At 43.2% G+C, this 21499-nt stretch overlaps 1 protein-coding gene across 1 annotated transcript in view; it reads left to right on the top strand.

The window, feature by feature from the left end:
* The first annotated feature begins 2766 nt into the window (after positions 1 to 2766).
* Positions 2767 to 21499, top strand: part of IFT43 (intraflagellar transport 43) — a 73221-nt gene continuing 54488 nt past the window's right edge. The window contains exons 1-2 of the mRNA XM_019733705.2: positions 2767 to 2883; positions 5540 to 5629. Coding sequence (XP_019589264.1) covers positions 2827 to 2883; positions 5540 to 5629 — 147 coding nt within the window. The 5' untranslated portion in view covers positions 2767 to 2826. The remainder of the gene's footprint in view (positions 2884 to 5539; positions 5630 to 21499) is intronic.

Below are 21499 nucleotides of genomic sequence, written 5' to 3'. Positions count from 1 at the left end.
GGCAACTGAGGCACAGAGCAACTTAAAAGGCCACTGCTTGGAGTGATGGAGGTGATAGTTTACACAAGCTCTCTCTTTTAGGTAGGCATTGTCATTTGCATAACAAATGAGAAAACCCAGGTGTAGAAAGCTTAAAAGTAATCTACCTAAGGTCTTATAGCCAGTGTCAACACTGAGATTTGGACTGAGGAGTCTGTTGCAAGAGTCTATGAGTTTAACTATTATGCTTTATTGCCTCTGGAATTCAGCCATCCTTTGACAAATATTTTTGGTGTTTGCTATATACCAGGCACTGTTTTAGGCTCTCTGGATACTCCGGTGAACAAAACAAACAAAACCCTTGCCCCAATGGAGCTTACACTCTAGAAGTGGAGGTGGGGCAGTGGGGAAGGCAATCAACTAAATAAATATGTAAATGATGTAGTATGATAAAAGCCAAGGTAGAAAATAAAACAGGGAAGAAGGATAAGAAGTGTGTGTGTGGCGGGGGTGAGGGGTGGGGGATGGGGTGGTGGTGGTGGTGGTGGTTGTAATTTAAAATAGATGTTGCAGTTTTCAAGCAGAAAAAGGCTTACTGAGGCTTTTAAGCAAACTCTTGCAAAATGGGAGGGAAAATTATCGAAGTTACTTTCTTTGGGACTCCACCTCTACTAAATCAGTCTCCAGGGATGGGGCCCTGGCATGTGTACTTTTAACAAACCGCACAGGTGAATCTGGTGTCCAGCAAGTTTTGGAAGCCACTACTCTAGAGCTTCTTTCTGTCCAGAGTGAGCGCTGATCACCTCTTGCTTTCAGGAAGTTGGGGAAGAAGTAGGAGTGAAGGTTTGCACAGTGGTTATAAGTTGCTGGTGGCATGGCTATGAGCTCACAAGAAATGAAAAAAATCCAAAGACTGATTCCTTCTTCCTCTTCTGGGGCCAAGAAAGAAGGGAACAAGGGATTCATCAGAGCCTATATTTTATCCATCTTGGATTTTTAGCAATGACTGCTTCTTCAGATTAAAATCGAAGGGTATCCTCAGTGAGAATCAGAGTTAGTGAATAAACGATCTTAGGGGTAATCTCTAAGAATAATTACAAGAGAGGAAACTGAGGTCCAGAGAGGCTCTGTCTGGCTCCCCAGGTAGTTGTCAGTAGAGCTAGGATGAGACCTCAACTCTTCTGACATCCAAGCAATGCTGTGACTGTCACGGCATTGTGCTGTGGGCTGCTAAAATGCACAGCCCTACCCAGTCAACATAGGTGGATGAATGGTTGAACTGAGCGATTTACTGGGTATTCAAGAAATGCTTGCAATCCAGTTTTAGGGTTGCTACTTCCACTTCCATGCCCTCGCTTTGAAGCAGTGGCCATCTAGGCCTTCCTGCCAGTGTGATATTGGGGACATTGCTCACTTTCAGTGCCATGAGCCCATCGTTTGGGAGTCCCCGCTGACCAGTACCAGAGACCCAGCCAGTGGTGTCCACTTGGGGATCTTATATGGAGAGTCAGTGAAGACTCAACTCACTTGCCCCATTAGGCTGGTGAAGGGGTTCAGAACAGGCCTCCCCAAGATGTGCCACTTGGGCCTGTGAATTATTTTGAGCTGAAGACAGTCAAGACCCTGTGGTCTCATGACAAACTTTTATCTCTCCCTTAAAGAATTTAAATTAGAGGCCTTGCCCATAATAAGAGTTATCACCAGAAATAACTTTTTATATCTATGTCTACTATGTCTATCTATAGGCCAGGGCAAACCTCTAATTACTGAACACCTGCTCTTCTTATTGTCCTGCAAATGACATTTGTTCCTTCTAAAGCCTCAATGTGCCTTACTTTATCCTTAGCTCAAAATGTCGCATGTACCTCATTTTCCCTCTTCATCTCTGAACTTCTCATGTAGGTAGGGGGTCTCTGACTTGCTCATGTATATGGGGTTCCCATACTTAATTACGTAATTAAATTTGGTTATTTTCTCTTGTTAATCTGTCTCATGTTGATTTGATTATTAGACCAGCTGAAAGAAGCTAGAAGAGTAGAGGAAAGCTTCTCCCTCCCCCACCCTGGGAATTTGCAGGCCATCTTACTCTACGGGCCTAGGAGAAAGGCTGGCACCAAGTAATATGTGCTGGAGAAAAATACTCCAATAATACCGTGTCAGAGAGGCATCTGGGTCTGCAGCTTAACACTCACATGATTTTCCTCAAGCCACCTCTTTTCATCTGTGTCCTCAGTTGTTGAATAGATATATTACTGCTGCTCATTTTATGGGGTTATTGGAGGAATGACTTGACTTTTGATAGTTATTACTACTCAGGTACTTCATGTGTTAGTTCAGCCTCTCTAAACGTTTTGAAGGCAGAGATTGTGTATATTGCATTTTCCGTTATAAACCATTTATTAACCCCTGACCCCCTGTAGCCTGTTTTCTCATCTGTCCAACGGAGATAGTACAACTTATCTTGCTTCCCACACAAGGTTGTTATGCCTTTCACATGAGCTAATAACTGTGAAGGTCCTCTGCGTTGCAAAGAGCTATACTAATGGGAGGGATCAGAATAATTGCTACTATTAGTAGTGGTGCTTTGCACTTAATAACTTACGTATTTTTAAAAGCACTAACAGTTTTTCACCGTCCCAGAGGAGCAGCCTTAGCGGATTTAATATCTGGAGGTTTCTTCCGGAAGTCAAGCAAGGCAGATTTAGGAAATATTTAAGTTGGAGGATGGCACACAGAATCCGGGCACAACGCGGCTAACTTTAAATACTGGGACGGAAGGGCGGAGCCGTGGTCAGGGACGCCACTAGGCTGCGGGGTTTCCAGGAAGTGACGTAGGCGGCCGCGGAGATGGAGGACTTGCTGCTGGACCTCGGCGAAGAGCGGCGCCGGGGCTCCGCCACCTACGTGAGGACCGATGCGGGGGTGTCGGGGCCAGGATCGGGCGGGTGGGGAGGAGCGTCCCCCCGGCCCCGGCTCCCGGAGGCGCCTCAGCGCGGCTTGGCCCGAGCGGCCGGAGCGGGCGGGCCCGGAGTCGCGCCGGGGAGAGGCCGCAGGGGAGGCGGCCTCGTCCGCCCCGCCCCCGGCGCCGCGGGGGGCTCCGCTGCTGCCGCCTGGGCTTTGCCTTCTGTAAATCCTCAACAAGTGAAAAACAGATCCCAGCCCCGCGGGCCTCTGAGACTAGTGGGAAGTTTCCCGGCTTCTCTCCGCTTTCTGGAGCCCCAGGGGCGAGCTCCCCTAGAAAGCACAGTTCTGAGAGTGGCTGGACGGCCCCGGCCAGGGTCGCACTGGCAGCCATCCTAGAACTTTCGGACTCTTCATGCCAGCAGTTCACCTAAACACCGCACTGTTTCATGCTTGGCAGGCAGGCAGACGGGGAGGGACCTTGTTGCCCTTGACCCCCACGGGGAGGTGGGCTTTATAGGTAAGGAAATCAAGACTCCTAACGTGGAGGTGCTGAGGCCCAGAGGTCAAATGGAATATAGAGTTGTCGCGTGGGTTTTAAAAAAGTTAACCTCTCAGGACCTGGGTTTCTTTATCTCCAGGATGGAGATGTTGATAGCTACTGCAAGGAGTTGCAGTGAAGATGAAATGATACAATGCACGGAAAACATGTGACACAGTGCCTGGTAGTTGCTAAGCTATTAGAAGAGGTTAGCAGCTGCCGTTCTGCAGCTGTGGTTTACCCACGCTTGTAGAGGCAGTAACTAACCTACCTGGATTCAATACCCAAGTTCAGTGATTTTTGTTTTAACTCCACCACTGCCCCGTCAAGCCTTTTTACCTTTAAAATTGTCAAGATTACATTTACTGAAAGATTGAGCCTCTTGGCAGATCTTTAGTTTCTGCTGTGGAATCTAGTGCTTTGAAGTCCCCTAGCACCAGCTGTCCTCCAAGGTACCAGAGAGGAGCATCTCTCTGAGGGAGATCTGAAGGACAGGATCCTGCAAATTGTTCTAGGATGAAGCAGGTTGTTTGACTGACCAAGGGGAGTATTAGGTCTCCAGGCTTTTCTGTTAGTACTTGAGGATGTACCTATTTAATACCTGCTTAGTTCTTCATTCTTTCAACAAATATTTATGGAGCCCCACTGTGTATCAGGCATCGTCCTAGGTGCTGGAGATACAGCAGTGAATAAAACACAGCCCCTTCCCTCATGGGGCTTACGTTCCAGGGGGGGAAGATGGACCATAAACAGACTATACATTTAAAATATATAAAATCAAGTAGTTTTTCTACTAGTCATACCTGTGGATTTATACAGGGTCTTCAAAAAGTTTAAAACCTTTAAATGCTTAATTATTAGAGAAACCATGTGTAAACAGCATGTAGAGATAAGATCGTTGAATTTTTGTTTTAGCGCAACCATTGTGTGTAGTGTGCTGTATTTAGATACCCAATGCTATGATAAATGGAAAAGAGCAACCACGGGTGAAGGAATAGAATTGTCTGCCTTGGGTAGAAAATGAGCCACTTATCAGAAAAATTGTTCCCATCCCTGAAACTTAAATGATGGATTAAAATTTGAAATGTAGACACTCCATAAAGGGTTTTTATGCAGCTCCCGTATAACCCCTCTCAATTTATTGGTTCAGTCAGTTCTTGGAACATTTTAAACTGAAATTCCATCATGGTATAGTGGCTAGAACTCAAGATTTGAAGACAAGAAGATTTTGCTCTTAGATTTATGTCTGCCACTTAATTACCTTCCTGGGCCCCAGTTTCCTCATTTGTAAAGTGATATCAGTCCCACTCTCTGTTATTGTGAGAATCAAATAAAGCTACATCTCAGAAGATCTAAAAGTGTTTATATTCTGCTACTTTTTTTTAAAGCCAACAAATGAAAATATAAGTATTTCACCTCCCACTAGTGTTCTTAAATAAAGTTTTGTTTATGTGCTGGGAAGCATTAGAGGCACAGAACCTCCACCCTAGGAGGACTTCGGGAATTTATAAATGGTTCATGTGATGACTCAGAATTTGACGTGTTCTGGTTTCCAAAGCTGATGTCTCAAAATTCTTGTAAGAGATTTTCTTTAATGTCTGTAAGTGGAAATCCAATTAGTGTATACGTCAAACCAAATACTGTCTGTATTTCTCTGGTGGCAGTTGCCATGGAATTTAGGAATTCTTTCCCCAAAATGCCTTTTTGATAACTATTTTCACACCAACCTACAGCTTTGAAATTTGGCCTTCCTGAAATCCTGCATAAGAACATGGGGACCTTTACACACGCTTCCCTGAGCTGTGGCGTGAGTTCTCTGCCCATTTCTAGAGGAATAGCTAGCTGCGTTTTTCTGGGGTAGAAAAGATCTATGGCGGTTAAAAGAAGACCTTATGGTCATTAACCCATGAATTTCCTGTTCTTCTACCAGATAGAACTGACTTCAGTTGCTTTGTGTTAAAGGTTTGGGGCGTTTTCTAAGAATATATTCAGGTTATTCAAATCCCATCCTCCACCACGTCATTGTAAATCCAGTCCTTGCTTACAATCCCAGAATTCTCGTCCTCGTAGTTGCTTAAAGACATTTGTGTCAGCAGTGCCCCTCATTTCTCTTTACAGGGGGCCAAGATGGGTCGTCGAGCTCAACAGGAGTCAACTCAAGCTGAGAATTACCTCAGTGGCAAGAATTTTTCAACTCTGACTGGAGAGGTAGGTGTTAAAAATCTGAAGAAATGCTCTGTTAAGAGTTAGCGATTACTTAATGAGCACAGATTTAGTATTCCACATTTCTTCTCTCTAATGCCAGCTCTTCCTTCTCTTTTGATTTGGGAATTCCCTTCCTTGGCAGTTGTCCTATTAGTTAGAAATGAAAAAGAAACGTTTTATCTTTGATGCCAGAGTAGTTTCTGTGCATTGCTTTATATTCTCAGTGAAGAACTTTCTTAAGTTAACCAAAGCAAGGGGTGAGGAAGTTTTGAAACCCAGTCGAAATCCAGGTTTTTATTTCTGCTGAAGAAGTGCCCGTGAGGCATGCTGGTGACGTCAAGTTAGATTACACAACTGGACATTGGCTTTCAGTGGCGACCTGCACTTTCTACAGTGTTCAGGCAGGAAGGGGATCAGGACTGGCCTTACTTTCCTGGAAACTTTTTTTCTGAGTGGCCTGGAATTATGGGAATTTATCCAGTTTATTTATGGAGGTCGTGTAATCCTGATGAGTGATACGTTTAATGCTAGGGCACTATTTTTGGCAGTTTGGGCCAAGCCCCTTTTCACCTTCCTCTGTCCATTTGCAAAGACTTTGCCCTTTTCACGGGTCAGCTTCAGGGAGGTGACCCCCTCTATCAGCTCTTCCTAACTTCTCCAGGCTGACATGGGGCTCCTTCCTCTCAGTTCCCATAGTACCTATTATAGAACAAATTAATTTTTGTTTTATGTCTGTATGCCCTACTAGACAGTAAGTTTTCTAGACAGCAGGAAACCTGGTTTCCCAGTTGTCTAGGTCGTGGGCCCATAGTAGGTTTACAGCAGATGAGAGGTTCTCACTGAGAGGCCTAACGGGCCAGGACAGGTACATGAGCACAGCGTGCTGGGGACAAGACACAGACACACTTTACTTACATGTCACATATATAGAAATATTCTTCACTTTTATTGGAAATAACTTCTCCATCATTTCTTTAAGTGCTCCACTTGGCCCTTTCAATTGAACTTTCCTTTTACCACTGAATGTAGAACTGTGGGTACAGAGAATCATTCCTCTAAGGGAACAGCCATGCCAGCACAGAAAAGCTGGCAGCTGACCCTTGGCCTCGTTGTCTGAAGATTGTAAGGGGGTAGGGGGGATTGTGGGAACTGGAGGCCACATGTCCTTTCTAATGGGATAACCACTCCCTAGCCAGAGAGACTGATGCTGTGAGGAATGGCCCAGTCTTGCTAGAACTTAGAACTTTCCAAAAGACACTAGCAGTCTAAAATTTTATGTGAAAGCAACACATACTTAGAGGTTAACAACTAATTATAAAATTAAATCACTGTATGGGCTAGATTAGGCCTGAGGGTTGTCAGGATGGGACTTTGGAGATAGCACCTCTGTTATAGTGCTTATTGCCTTGTATTCTAACAGTTTATATGTCTGGCGTCCTCATAAGACACGAACTTCTGGAAGGCAGGGGTTGTGTCTTAACCATTGTAGCCCTTTGTTTATCACAGTGCCTCGCACAGAACGGGCATGCAGTTGACACTGCAAAGGACGAGAGGGGTGATGTATGTAGTGTGTGATAGGGGTTCTTAGACGCTGAGTAAGACCCTTACAGGGTGAGGGGTGGGCAGATAGTGGAACATTGGAGGCACAGTTACGGGGGATGGGAGCATAATGTAGGAAGACAGTGAAAGAAGCTGGACCAGCCCCAACTCGGGATCTCACGGAGCTTGACCTGCAGTGCTGTACATCTTTAAAGAGCAAATCCAAGCAGATGACTGGATTCATGGAAATGCATTCTTGGCCTTGGGCCACTTTAGACTGTGGGTCTAGGGGGATCTATCCCAACCCGAGATCATATATTCATTTATTCAACAAATATTTATTGAAGCTTACTGTGTGCCAGGTACCATTTTAGGGGTGGGCATAGTTCAGTGAACAAGAGACAGGATCCCCTGCCATAATGGAACTTACCTTCTCATGATCATTGTCAATCGGGAAGACGAACTATAAGTCTACTTAATTGTGAAGGAAGTTACAGCCCCTTGTCCTGCTTAGGTCAGTGAGCCTGTGATGGGCCAGGATGTCCTGGCATGAGCTGATGGCCTTGACGCCCTCCTGTGTTCCCCCTGCCCAGTCCTAGGCTGGAGTCAGTAGGCACAGTTCACCCACCCATCCTCTTCCCGTTGGCTCCCAGGCAAGAGTCAGTTCTGTGAGCACATAACTCCACAGTTACAGACTGATGAACCTTTCGGGGTTTCAGCCTTTCTGGAATACCTACTTATTTCCTCAGAGACATTTACTTTTTTTTAATTTTTTTTTTTAACTCTGAACATTAGCATTTTTCTGGGAGATCATGATGAGAAGTCATTGTGTTCTTCACCCAACTGGTCCATCTGGCAGCAAAATGCCTGTCAGAATTCCAGGATTCCTTCTCTCCCTGGGTTAATTGAGGTTTAAAGCGGGGTGGGCCACCTCCCCCGGGGCCAGATGCTCACTGCTGTGTGGCACTTTTTGGCCGTTTCTTTCTAAAATTAGATCCCAAGACTTGTGTGTGTGCCCATTTACATTCCGAGTGTATTACGGATATATTTATTTTTGTCCTCTCGCTGGCTATATTCTAGGATGAAGCTATTCATGAAAACGTAAATATGGTACCTGGGGGCTGGCTGTCAGACATACTGGAGTTACTGTAGAGTTAAGTAGGAATTAGTTCAAACAAATGATTATTTTAAAGCAAGTTGGTGGAGTGGGGAGCTCTGGTGAAGAAAACAGAGACATGGTCTACTGGAACAGAGAGAACACAGGACTTGGCATCAGAAGACCGGGCTTGTGATGGCTCTGCTAATTAATTGTCTGAATCTTGAACAAGTCCTCTAATCTCTCTAATCCTCCATTTCATTATCTGTCAAATGGCGGTAACAAAACTACCAGGTTGATGTGGGGATTAAGTGAAACACACATTTAAAAGCACTTTAATAAACTGAAAAGCATGGCAGAAACATTCATTCATTCAGTCATTTAATAAACTAGTGAATACATGAGTATTTAGACAGTGCTTTGATGCTTTTATTAAACGGCAGTAAAGAAGGAGGACAGAACCTTGGGTCTCTTTTAGAACTGATTTGCAAGGCTCTCCAAGGGCTGCTAGTAGGTCGACCAGTAGGGATCTGAGGTAGTTTTTGTGCTTTCTGAGTGCAGTGGGCATCCTTGTAAGAGTGGGTGAGAGCATAGGCCTTGGGCTGGTACAGGCCTAGGCTGAAATCCTGGCTCTGCCACCCATTAGTTCAGTGACTCTGAGCAAGTTACTTAAAAACTCTTTAAGCCTCTTTTCTCATTGATTAAACAGGGATAATAATATTACATACTCCAAAGGTGGCTAGCAAGAAAATATGAGATAATCGTTATGTAAAGCCCTAACATAGACTGACACAGAAGTGAACAAAACATTGCTAACCATTATTATTTCTCTAGAACTTGGGTGTTCTTTTTATTTTGTTTTAACCCTCTCTGTTGAGGTTGAAAAACTGGTGACCTTCAGGCTGAATTTAGCCTGCAGTTATGTCTTGTTTGATCTATACAGAGTTAAAGTTTTTTGTTTTTGTTTTTTTGACTTGGTGGTTGTCATGTATAAATTAGGAACCTTCATGTGAAAACCCAGATTTGGGGCTTCTCTTTACAATCAGAAGTTGTGGCACAGTGGCAATGCTGGCTGGCTGGCCTTCCCCTATGGCGGCAGTTGGCTGGAGCTGGCTGAGGCTGATAATAGCGCTTGCTTACACGAGGCCTGGCCTCTCCATTTCACCACTACTGCACTACACCTGCTCAGATTTACTCGCATTTGATCTGCCTGGCTCCTGTTTCCATTTGAGTTTCAAGCTCCTGCTCATTTAGGATGGATTGATTTTCAGATATCCTGTGTGTCAGTGTTGAATTTGGCTACATCCATCAGAAACTCAACCCTAGTACTTGAATGGAACAGGCATGATTTTTCTCACAGCAGGAAGTCCAGAGGAGGGCAAAGCAGGGCGGGTGTGGTCGCTGGAAAATGTCCTGCATCACCCTTGTCCCTTCTAGCTTCCTGCTCTGCCATCTGGAGCTTGTGACTTATTCTCATGGTTGCAAGATGGCTGGTTGTTCCCCGGGGATCAGAGCTGCATTCTAGGTAGGAAGAGAGGAGATAGTTGAAAAGTTCAAGGTGCGTTCCGGCTAAGTGTGTCCCTTCTTACTAGGAAAACAGTAGCCAGAGACCTCACCAAGCAGACTTCTAGTTACATTTCATTGGTGACAAGTGGGTCTTCCAACCACTTGAAGTTGCAGGGAGTTTTCAACTGGGCATGTGGCTACACCCACAGCATTGGGGTGTTTTGGTTAGGGATGAGAAGAGATTGGCTATTGAGTAGGCAGTTTGCACTCACGTGTCCATTTTTAAAAAAATAAAATGTATACAAAGTTTTTTTTTATATAGGATTGAGTATGAAAGGGAAGAATTATTTTTAGTAGCAAAATAAAAACCCAACAACAAGAAAAACACATTCCTTTCCAGCTTTCTAATTTAAAGTTGTGTAGCGTTCAGTGAAAAATTATATGCACGGAAGTTGCAGGATACCTGATGGAGTTGCCTGTGTCATTCTCTTCTTGATCTTTTCCTTCTTCCGGTTATCTCGCAGCACTTGGGGCTTTCTGCCTGTAGGAGACCTGTGGCTCAGTCTTCCCCTCCCTCAAAGAAGAGGAAAAGTCTCTTTACCTTCTTAGTCATTCTGTAAATTTCAAAGAACGTTTTCATTTTACTGATTAACCAGAACGATGAACTCTTCATGCAGGTTTCTTAACTCAGACTTGGTTAGAATTGTGCCTGCCTCTTTACAGTTGCTGTGAAGATGAAATGAGGTAATGCACAGAAAGTGGTCAGCATATAATATCCTGCGTAGAGGAATCTCTCAGGAAATGGTAAGCGTTAGGACAGTTTAGGACTGCACTCTTCTGGTTTTGGGATGTTGTTTTTGTTTTGTTTTTTGCCACCTGTCAAACATCAAACTTGGATCACTAGACTTGTAGCTCTGTTAGTCATTCGGGTTGGCGTTATGATTATTGAGAAATTTACTAGAATATGCTTCCATGATGATTGTCTACTTGTCTGCAGCATATAACTTTTTCTGGGGAGACCAGCTCTGAGAATTGAACTGGATTTCTCTGCTTGAGCTTCCACTGTCTGTCAATTCAAATGATGTTCCTCTTATACAACTACTTTAAGAAAAGACCCAGACACTTTCTACCAGAAAGTTACACTGCCGTACACTGAGGTTGGGGAACGTAATCTTGGGTAAAACCTCTCGAGGACCGGCCCATCTCTTGGACGACCATTTCTCACTTGGGTCTAGGCTTCTTGGTGGCTTAGCTTGTTTTTTGCAGATTGTACTTTTACTACTAATAATTTTAGCTTATGTTGGAATAGTCGCTACCTTTCTCTTAATAACCTGCAATGTGCTGTTTAAGCTTCATGGTGGCTCATGACGTAGGTACTACTGTTATCTCATTTTAGCTATGAGGACACTGAGATTCCAAGAGGTTAGGTGACGTGTCCAGAGTCATTCAGCTAATCTCTGACTAGTCTAGTTTCTCTGACTCTGGCCAGGTGCTTTACCACCACCTAACCCCTCCTACCCTCTAGCTAGGTAGATGCACAGCCCTCCCAGTAGAGAAAGGCTGTTGGAGAGAGTGGAGAGACTTTTGGATTATCCGTGCTCTTGGAATTCTTTTCAGTGGGAGTCCGTTCTCACTTGATCAGCCTTATTCATCCACTTGTCTAGAGAAGTTTTGGAGTCCCAACTGTTCTCTTTCTCTTCCCCCCATCCTTTTAGTGTTCCTCCTAGGATGCAGAACTGAAAGTTAGCCAGATTCTCTTTCAGGAATCTGAAAAATGCTGCTGGGCTCATGTTCCCAAATTAGGCCAATTTCCTCATCCCCCAGCAGCTTCGCTCAGCTGGAGCTCCCTTGGAGCTTGGCATTACGTCTCTCGCCCTCCGCCTGTTCCCTGACTGGTCTGCCAGCTGGGCAGTTATTTTCAGCCCAATAGGGTTATCTGCTGACCCTTTTTGGTGACATTTTTCTCCTTTCTCACAAAAATAACTTTCCTGATTGGTCACATTTTTCAGCCTTTTTCGTAGTCCCTCTCCAATGGGCTGGATTGAGTGATGCTTCTGATAACGTCGTCGAAGAGGGATGCAGGGAATTTGATGTGGAGCTGTTCACGAGGAATGTGTTTTCCACACTTCATATTTATTTCGTGCTTTGCATGTTTCAGTTTTGAGCTCTCCCTTGGGGTGGACAGATGTGCATCACTGACCCATCCCAGGGGCCGGCCACTGTGTGGGAGGGAATGTCATCTCAGGGTAGTGCCTGCAATTAGAAATAGCATCTCAGCACTCTCCCCCAGCGCTGGCTCCGGCTCTTTCCATGGCCCAGTACAACGCACTTTCATAGCTCATGCCTCCTTTTACTATCTGTAAAACGGAGAATCGCTCTGGCTGGCTGCCTCCAAGTCCCGGGGTGAAAGGCGGTGCTGGAAGAGCACTGTAAGAGTCTCTTCCTCACCTTTGGAGAGGGTGAAATGAGAAAGACATGTAAAGAGTTTAGCCTAGTGCTCCGTGAAGCTCTGGTTGTCATTATCGACACAACCTGAGAAGTAGGGTAGATGATCATTTTGTTGTGAATCCAGCTTTGCCAATTACTATGTATATATCCTGGGCAAGTCACTTAACCACTCTGAGCCCGTTTCCTCATCTGTTGAATGGAGGTGATAGTAGTAGCTCTCTGATAGGGGTGTTGGAGGATTAAATAAGAGAATGTATAAAGCTCTTAAGACAGTACCACACATGCTGACTATTATTGTTATTATCTGTGTCACATGAGAATTAGAAAGTATTTTCAATTTATCTTCAAATACAGTTCTGTTCAAGATACAGAGATATTCTTATTTCATAAAACTAATTTGGCCTTTGGGCAAAGAAAGATTTGGATAAAGATTCCCTTTGGTGAGAATTCTTTGTGCCACTTGAGACCCATTTTATTTGTCTCCTCTAGTGACATCTCTGCCTAAGCCATTGACCAGTTATTTGCCAATACCTTTGCATCTTCTTTTCAAAACCCAATCCTCTGTCTAGAGATTGGTAGTCTTTCTGAAGACTAATCTTAATTGCTGACTTATATCATTTTGTCATTCTGGGGCATATGGGTAGAAAATGAGAAGGGCAGGAGGGACGTTGGTGACCTCTGTGACCTTGGAGTAGAAGGTAACTTCCATTCACTTATCTTTTTTTTTTTTTTTTTTTTTTTTTTAAAGATTTTACTTTATTGGGGAAGGGGAACAGGACTTTTTTTTTTTATTGGGGGACAGTGTGTACTTCCAGGCCTTTTTTCCAAGTCAAGTTGTTGTCCTTTCGATCTTAGTTGTGGAGGGTGCTGTTCAGCTTCAAGTTGTCCTTTCAGTCTTAGTTGTGGAGGGCACAGCTCAGCTCCAGGTCCAGTTGCTGTTACTAGTTGCAGGGGGCGCAGCCCACCATCCCTTGCGGGAGTCGAACCTGCAACCTTTTGGTTGAGAGCCCACGCTCCAACCAACTGAGCCATCTGGGAGCTCAGCGGCAGCTCAGCTCAAGGTGCCATGTTCAATCTTAATTGCAGGGGGCGCTGCCACCATCCCTTGCGGGACTCGGGGAATCGAACTGGCAACCTTGTTGTTGAGAGCCTGCGCTCCAACCAACTGAGCCATCTGGGAGGCAGCTCAGCTCAAGGTGCCATGTTCAATCTTAGTTGCAAGGGGCCGAGCCCACCATCCCTTGCGGGATTCGAGGAGTTGAACCGGCAACCTTGTGGTTGAGAGCCCACTGGCCCATGTGGGAATCGAACTGGCAGCCTTTGGAGTTAGGAGCATGACTCTCCAACCGTCTGGGCCACAGGGCCGGCCCCTCTCTATGCATTTGTGTTTACTGGTCAAGAAAACCTCTGAGATGTGCTCAACTACAATATTGATGGCTTGGAACTCTTCTGGCTCAACTTTTATAAGAGGTGCTTAGTAGACCAGTAGCTTGTAGTGATCATACATAATTTATGTCCTAAAAATTCTTAGCTTCCTCTGAGGATAGAATATATATATACACACACACACATATATATATATATACACACACACACACATACATATATATGTGTTTTTATATTTTTATAAGTATATATGATCCTAGTAACTCTAGGAGAGAAATCTGCCTATTATGGAAGTCACATTGAATTAGTCATAGTCTGATAGGATTTAGAGAATGTCTTTTGCTTTCACAAAATAAGAGACTAAGTCACCTAGATTCTACTCATTACAAGTAAATGCTAGATGCTTAATAAAAATATGTGTAAAGCGAATCAATGATACCAGCCCAGTTAGTGCCGGACCTATTACTGTTGCATCACCTCAGGAAAGAGGAGAACCCCACACCTAAGACTTCTCTGCGTCCCTCATTTGCATTAAAAGAACACACATGTGATTAACAACCATAGGTCATATCTGCTTACGACTCATTCCAAATGGAATGGGTCAGATTCCATTTTAATACTGGAATTTGGCTTGACTCCTGTTTGGAGTAAGTAGACTACTGGCTTATGTTCAGAAATCTTACTTTTTGGTATGTGAACATTTTCATGTTAATGATGCTTTTGTTGTGGTGAGAATTGACTTATATTCAGGCAAGGTTCCCAGAGCAAAGACTTCACAGAATCTATGGCTGTAAATATCATTCTGTTAGGAAAAAAAAAAAAAAAAAGTTGGAAATGAGAGAATGATTTAAGGCACTGTTAACTCACCTGGGCTGCAATAGTTGCCTCATAACTGGTCTCTCCTTCTGTATTCCCACCCTCCTGCAATTCAGCCAGAGTGATCTGACAAAAATGTGCATCATTCATCTCACACTCAAAACCCTTTAACAGATACCCATGGCCCTTAAGGATAAAAACATCGCAAATTCTTACTTTGACCCTGTGTGATTTGGGCCTTGCCTACATCTCCAGCCTCAGTTCACACCTGCTACCTCGGTTACAGTCACAGGGAGTTTTTACTTTGCTTATGCAGTTCCCTGTTTTTTCTAGTTCCCTAAAATACTGTAATTCCATAGAGGAGGGTAGAGTAGAGTAGAATAGAGTAGGGTAGAGTAAAATAGAATAGTTCCCTAGAATAGTCACCCCTCCTCTTTGCTGGGCTGACGCCTACTTCTCCTTTGGATTCAGCTGGAATATCACTCCTATTAAGTACGACATTCCAATTTAAATTAGCTCCCTTTATTATACTCTCTTGTAGCTTTTTTGCTTGTTTTTACTTTTTCTCTGTCATCCTCACCACAGTTTGTATAACTGTGTTTGTATAGATCCGTCTCCCTCACTAATTGTAAGCTGCAGAAGTACGTGTTCTGCTCCCCTGGCACTTTGTAGGGCCACAGAAAGTAGTCATCCAATGAATGAGGAACAGGTGTGGGAGGGTGATGTGTTCAGTTTAGGAGCAGATCAGTTTGAGGTGTCTATGTGACTGCTACCTGGAGAGGTCCAGGAGGCTTGGCATTTGGGACTCGTGCTCTGGACTGGGCTCTGAGCTGGAGCTAGATGTTTGGGAGCCATTAGTACTGAGCTGGTAAGTAGAAGCCCAGCTCCAACGGGGAGAGTTTGTAGAGTAAAGAGGCCTTGGACAGAACCTGAGGAACACCCACATTTAAGGAACACACAGCCAAAGAAGAGCTCACAAAAGGAGATTGAGGAGGAGTGGCCAGAGGAGAGAGGGAGAAAACAGGCACCTGTGGTGTCCAGAGTCAAGACAGTAAGAGAGCATGTTAAGGACTCAGTCAAGAGCGTTTGATGTTGCCAAGAGGGTCCAAGAAAGTAAGATCCTTTCTCCGGAGCAGGGTCTATTGGATTTAGCAGTAGGGGTCCCTGTACTTTCAGGGGAGCATTTGGAGAAGGGACTATGTGCGCCTGGCACAGTACCACACACCAGGCAGCTTGTCAGTAAATATTTTGAAAGAATTGAGTGAATATGTTTTGACGTGCATGCTTGTAGTGTAGTTTGATGTCAGGTATTGTGATACCTCCAACTTTGTTCTTCTTTCTCAAGATTGCTGTGGCTGTTCAGGGTCTTTATGGTTCCATACAAATTTTTGGATTATTCTAGTTCTGTGAAAAATGCCATTGGTATTTTGATAGGGATTGCAATGAATCTATAGATTGCTTGGGATAGTGTGGACATTTTAACTACATTATTTCTTCCTATCCATGAGCATGGTATATACGAGGGTGGACAATTAAGTTCACGAACTCATCCTAGAAAAAGTGCTCCATCCCTCATTACTGAATATCACTACGGTCACCTTCAAAGTACTCCTCTTGAGAAGCTATGCACCAACGCCAGTGCCTAGTCTACCCTTCAAAGCAACTTTGGAACTCTTTTTATGGAATGGCCATCATCGCTGTCATCATATTACCCTTGATGTCCTGAATGTCATCAAAATGTCTTCCTTTCAATATTTCCTTCGGGTAAAGAAAGAAGTCATTGAGGGTCAGATCAGGTGAGTAGGGAGAGTGTTCCAACACAGTTATTTGTTTACTGGCTAAAAACTCCCTCACACACGGTGCTGTGTGAGCTGGTACATTGTCATGATGCAAGAGCCATAAATTGTTGGTGAAAAGTTCAGGTCGTCTAACTTTTTCATGCAGCCTTTTCAGCACTTCCAAATACTAAACTTGGTTAACTATTCGCCCAGTTGTTACAAATTTATAATAAATAATCCCTCTGATATCAAAAAAAGCAACATCATTACAACAAGTTCATGAATTTAATTGTCCAGACCTGGTATGTTTCCATTTATTTGTATCTTCTTCAATTTCTCTCATAATTTTTTTATTACAGGTGTTTTACTTCCTTGGTTATATTTATTCCTAGGCTTTATTTTTTATTATTATTATTTTTTAGATGCAGGTGTAAATGGGATCGTTTTGGTGGAGATGAGAGAAGGCAGAGCATGAGCTTGATGAGCCTTAATTTGCATGGCTGTGCATTTTCTCCAACACCCCTTAGCAGGCTGGGTTTTGACACAGCGGAGGCAGTGGTTGACTTGATCCAGGTTTTGGGGATTTCTAGGGGAAATGTGGGAAAAGGACAAGGAAGTTAAGTATGATGCGATGGACCTTGGAAGGGAGCTGGGTTGATAGGAAAGGAAGAGAGACCAAGAAGGACATTCATAGATAAGGAGGGAAGGAGGGGATCAGATATTTCAGAGATGGAGCAGTTTCAGGTTATAATGAGTTTGAAAAAGTAACAAGGTCATTGGCGTCTAAAGGGCTGGGGCTGTGAGGCTAAGCATTAGATGAATTGTTCATGTGAACATTGACTTAGAATGATGGGACTAGTTGTGGAGCAAAAATGCCCAAATTTTTGATCAGTCTGTGCTCAGGCAATTGTTAGTGACAAGGCGAAGGAAAGAGGTGACGCAGCTGAACGGTATGAGTTTCAAAAGAAGTGTTCTGTATAAATTGGAAGAGTAATGGCCTAAAAGAACTTTGGGGTGGTGGTGAGGCAGGAGTGTTATCTTGGAACCCTGGTTTGTGGGGTTTTAAAGAATGAGCAAACTCTATCTGAGAGAACTGCAAGAGAAATGAAGTCCACAGCGGGAAGCCAGGTTTTAGGAGAGGAAAAAAGTGTTGTGAATACAGAACATCTAATCTGTTTAGGAACCATAAGATTGTGATCAGAAAGCCTCATTGAAATCGTTTGCTAGGCTAGATTTCTTTGATCATGTAATGTGTCAATAATTACTGAGAAGGAGCAGAATGACAGTAAAATATTCTTTTAATAATGGTACTTTGCAGGAAAAGTGTGCTGACTAATGTTGAATGTCATTGGTGATAGACTGAAACATTTATGGTCACATGCCTTTACCCAGCATAATAGAGAATTATGTCACCGTGTTTAGCTGATTGCTTTCATAGTCCATTTTAATCCCCCCATTGGCTTTTGAGGTATAGCTTTTTATACTCTTTTTTTCCAGTGGTTGCTCTAGGGATTGGCATATGCATGCTTGTTATTGGTTATGTACTGTTAATAGTATACCCTTCACAGGAAATGTGAGGTCCTTGCAGCAGTATAAATCCCATTGGTCCCCTCATCCTTTCTGCTAGTGATGGCATGTACTTTAAAACTACGTATGTTATAAATGCCTCAGTACCACTTGTCATTTCCCTTTAAACAGTTGTCATTTAGAGAAGTTAAGAGAAAAAAAGATCGTCTTTTATATTCACCCACATGTCTACCATTTCTCTATCATTTTGTAGATCCAAGTTTCCATCTGGTGTCATTTCTCTGTAGCCTTAAGAACTTTCCTTAGCATTTCTTGTAGTGCAGATTTGCTAAAACAACTTCTCTGTTTTGTTGATAGGAAACTATTTTTATTTCACCCTCTTTTTTTGAAGAATATTTTCTATTGGTAAAGAATTCTGGATATATATATATATATATATATATATATATATATATATATATATATATTTAATTTCAGCACTATAAAGATTGCAATTCCTTTGTCCTCTGGCCTTCATTGTTTCTAATGATTGTTTTCCTGTATATAAGTCTTTTCTTGCTGCTTTAAAGATTTCCTATTTGTCTTTTTTGATTTGTAGCAGTTTGACTATGATGTACCTGCCTGTGATTTTCTTTGTATTGATTCTGCTTGTGATTTGCTGAGGAGGTTCTTAGATCAGTAAGTCAATATTTTTCACCAAATTTGGGAAATCTTAGGCATTATTTCTTCAAATATCTTTTCTGCCCAATTTTCTCTCTCGTTGTTTCTGGGCCTTCAATTACATATGTATTAAACTGCTTGATATTGTCGCATAGGCTTGTCCTGTGTTTTTTGTCCATGAAGCATTATTACTTTTTTCCTATTTATTATCTTTTTGTTCTTCAAATTGAATATTTTCTGTTGATCTGTCTTCAGATTTACTGATGATTTTTTCTTCTATTTTCAAACTGAACTTTTTGTTTCAGATATTGAACTTTTAAATTCTAAATTTCCGGGTTTTTTTTTGTCTTTTACATAGCTACTTTTTCTGTTTGATTCCCCATTTGTTCATTCATTATGACCATATTTTCTTTTAAGTCCTCGAAGACACTTATAAAGTTGCTTTAAAAACCTTGCCTGTTAATTCCAATATGTGGGTCACGTTGGAGTCGGTCAGTTTTTATTTTTTTTTTTCTTTTGACTGTGGGTCACATTTTCATGTTTCTTCACATGTCTAGTAATTTTAGTTTGTACAAAGGACATTGTGGATAATACATTGTAGAAACTCTGGATTATATTGCCTCCTCTGAAAAGTGTTGATTTTTGTTTTAGCAGGCAGTTTAATTATTTGCAGATCACCTTTAACTTATGGAGACTTAGTTTTAGGCTTTATTAGGTCAGCTCTATTTTGGTTTTGCCTTTAGTCCCAGAACAAATCCCATAGTCCTAGAACATGGTCTTTACTCCCAGGATGTGGTTCTTCTGGGATTTCAGTGGAATATCCATGGTGTGTGCCAAGTGCCTCTAACTTGGTGGAACTCAAACTCCAATCTCTCTCCCTTGCCGTGAGCAACAACTGAAATCTCATCTCACTTAGCTTTTTTTTTTCCCCCCAACTCTTCAGTAGTTGCTTTTCACTGGGTTTCTTGGAGTCTCCTCCATGCATGTGTAGTTCAGGTATTAACTAAAGGATTTTAGGGGAGTTTATATGCAGATTTGGGGCTACCTCCTTCCCAAGATTTCTCCTCTATTTTTAGTGACTCTGGCAGCCCCCAAATTTGTCCCCATGCCAATAAAACTGCAGCTTTCTGCTTGAATCCTAGCTGCTCAGCTGCTGCCCAGACTGGGGATTGCACTCAAGAGGAAAATCCATTTAAACATGGATTTTTATCCAGTGCAGTTCTTTTCTTGCAAGGGTAAAATCCCTTCTAGTTTCTGCCTGCTTTTGTTTGCCCTCCAGTGCCTTCAAATAGTTGTTTTGCATATTTTGTCCAGAGTTTATAATTGTTATCCATGTGAAGGTTATTTGAATACAAGGTGCTTCCCTATTACTGGACCCAGAACCTACCAATTGCTATTTTGGATTGTTTCAGAACACACTGTGGTTTTTTTTTCAAGTGGCACTGTTGGTGAGAAAACAATGAGGGTGGTTGTTGTAGAAACAGATTATGTTGATTTTTCTCTTGGGATAACTGACGGAGGCCTTCAGGTACATTAGCTATTGAGACAGAAAGTATTCTGCCATCAGTAGTTCACTCGCAAATAACAGTGAGAAGCATAGGTATGAAAGGCCCAGAGAGCTGGGATACTGTCGCCAAGATGTAAGTGCTTATGCATGCAGGTGCGGTGCTGAGCACTCTGAACGTTCATCTAGAAAGGCTTCTAGAGTTGGAGGGTTGGCAGTGCCCTGTTTCAAGAGCAGGAAGTCTTCCTGTACAGTCTCAGCTGAGTAGCACAGATTAAGTGACGTGACCCAGGTCATGCCTTCCCTGTCAGGCCGTTGTGCAATAGAGTGGCTGACCTTCAGCCTTTCTTATTTGAGAAAGGGTGGGAAGAGAGTCTGAGAAATCAACGCTGGGCTTGGACTGATAAGCTGAAAAAGAGATGGAACATAGCAGGCTTTAACACTGGCCTATGAGGAAGTTTTTACCAAAAGGAGAAAACCAAGAACAATAGAGTGAGTTTTTCATTAACTAAATGTATTCAGTTTAAAGGGCCATTCTTTATCCTGGTATGTGTCCTTCCTAATTTGGTGAGATTGAAAAGGTCCCTTCTTTAATGGAAATAATGGTGAGAGGAAATGGTGGATTTTTTTTTTTTTTTTTAAAGATTCTTCACACAATTAAAAACTGTTAACTCTGTACTGCCAAGCACACCTGATCCCTCACAAACAAAATTTGTTTTTCCTCATACTGACAGTTCATGAAATCTTGTTTTACGTTTGGGAAACACAGTTCTAGAGATAAAAACGTTGAGGATTACTGGGGTCACTTGACAGGTGGTTGGGGGGGGGTCACTTGACAGGTGAAGTGTGTGCTCATTTGCCAGCCATCTCCTCGCCCTGTTCTTACAGTGTCTTTTCCTCTTGCTTCCGCCACCGAGGCCCATGAAGAACTGCAGTGTGAGACCTGCGGTGTCCGGGGTCTCACCGCGTGAGCAGAGTGGGGAACGGAACTGGCCCTCCTCGCGGGGTGTCACAGGAGGGGGCCGCCAGCGCGCAGCTTCATACTTCTTTCCCCCTCCCTCCACTTCTCCATCATCACCCTTGAGGAGGCTTGTGAGGGATCAGGTTTCTTAAAGCATCACGGTGACAGCGTGCTCCCCGTTATTCCAGTCTGGATTTGGTTGAGGGAGCGAGTCTAGACTGTGCTCACACAAAGTCACGGTGCCAGGAGGGCCTGCTTCTTGGAGTGCCGGGAATTTACACCCCCGACCCTGTGTGCGTTTCTGGCTGCACACATGCCGGTGGATTTTCACAAATTGAAAGGAGTTACGAGAATGACAAAAACGGATAGGTTTTGATTTATGATGAAAGCTGAAAGGAATGTTTATTTTGGCTGAACTGGGAAAAGTACGGGGGAACAGGGCATTTCGTTATATGTGTCTGAAAGGTACAGACCCAAGAAGAGCGGAGAGCTGATTTAGGATGACCCAAAGGGAGGTAACTGAGAGTAAGAGGATGCCATCCAAGGGAGGAAAATCCAGGATGAATTTTAAGAATGATTTTTGGGGCTGAAATCTGTTCTCTTTGGATCGGCCTCTTCAACAAACTGCTGGCAGCCCGGTCCCGTGAGTCAT

This window comes from Rhinolophus sinicus, linkage group LG03 (assembly GCF_036562045.2).
Source record: "Rhinolophus sinicus isolate RSC01 linkage group LG03, ASM3656204v1, whole genome shotgun sequence".
NCBI classification, from domain to species: Eukaryota; Metazoa; Chordata; class Mammalia; order Chiroptera; family Rhinolophidae; genus Rhinolophus; species Rhinolophus sinicus.
The sequence above is the reverse complement of the archived record's forward strand: the minus strand, read 5'-3'. Positions and strand labels throughout refer to the sequence as shown.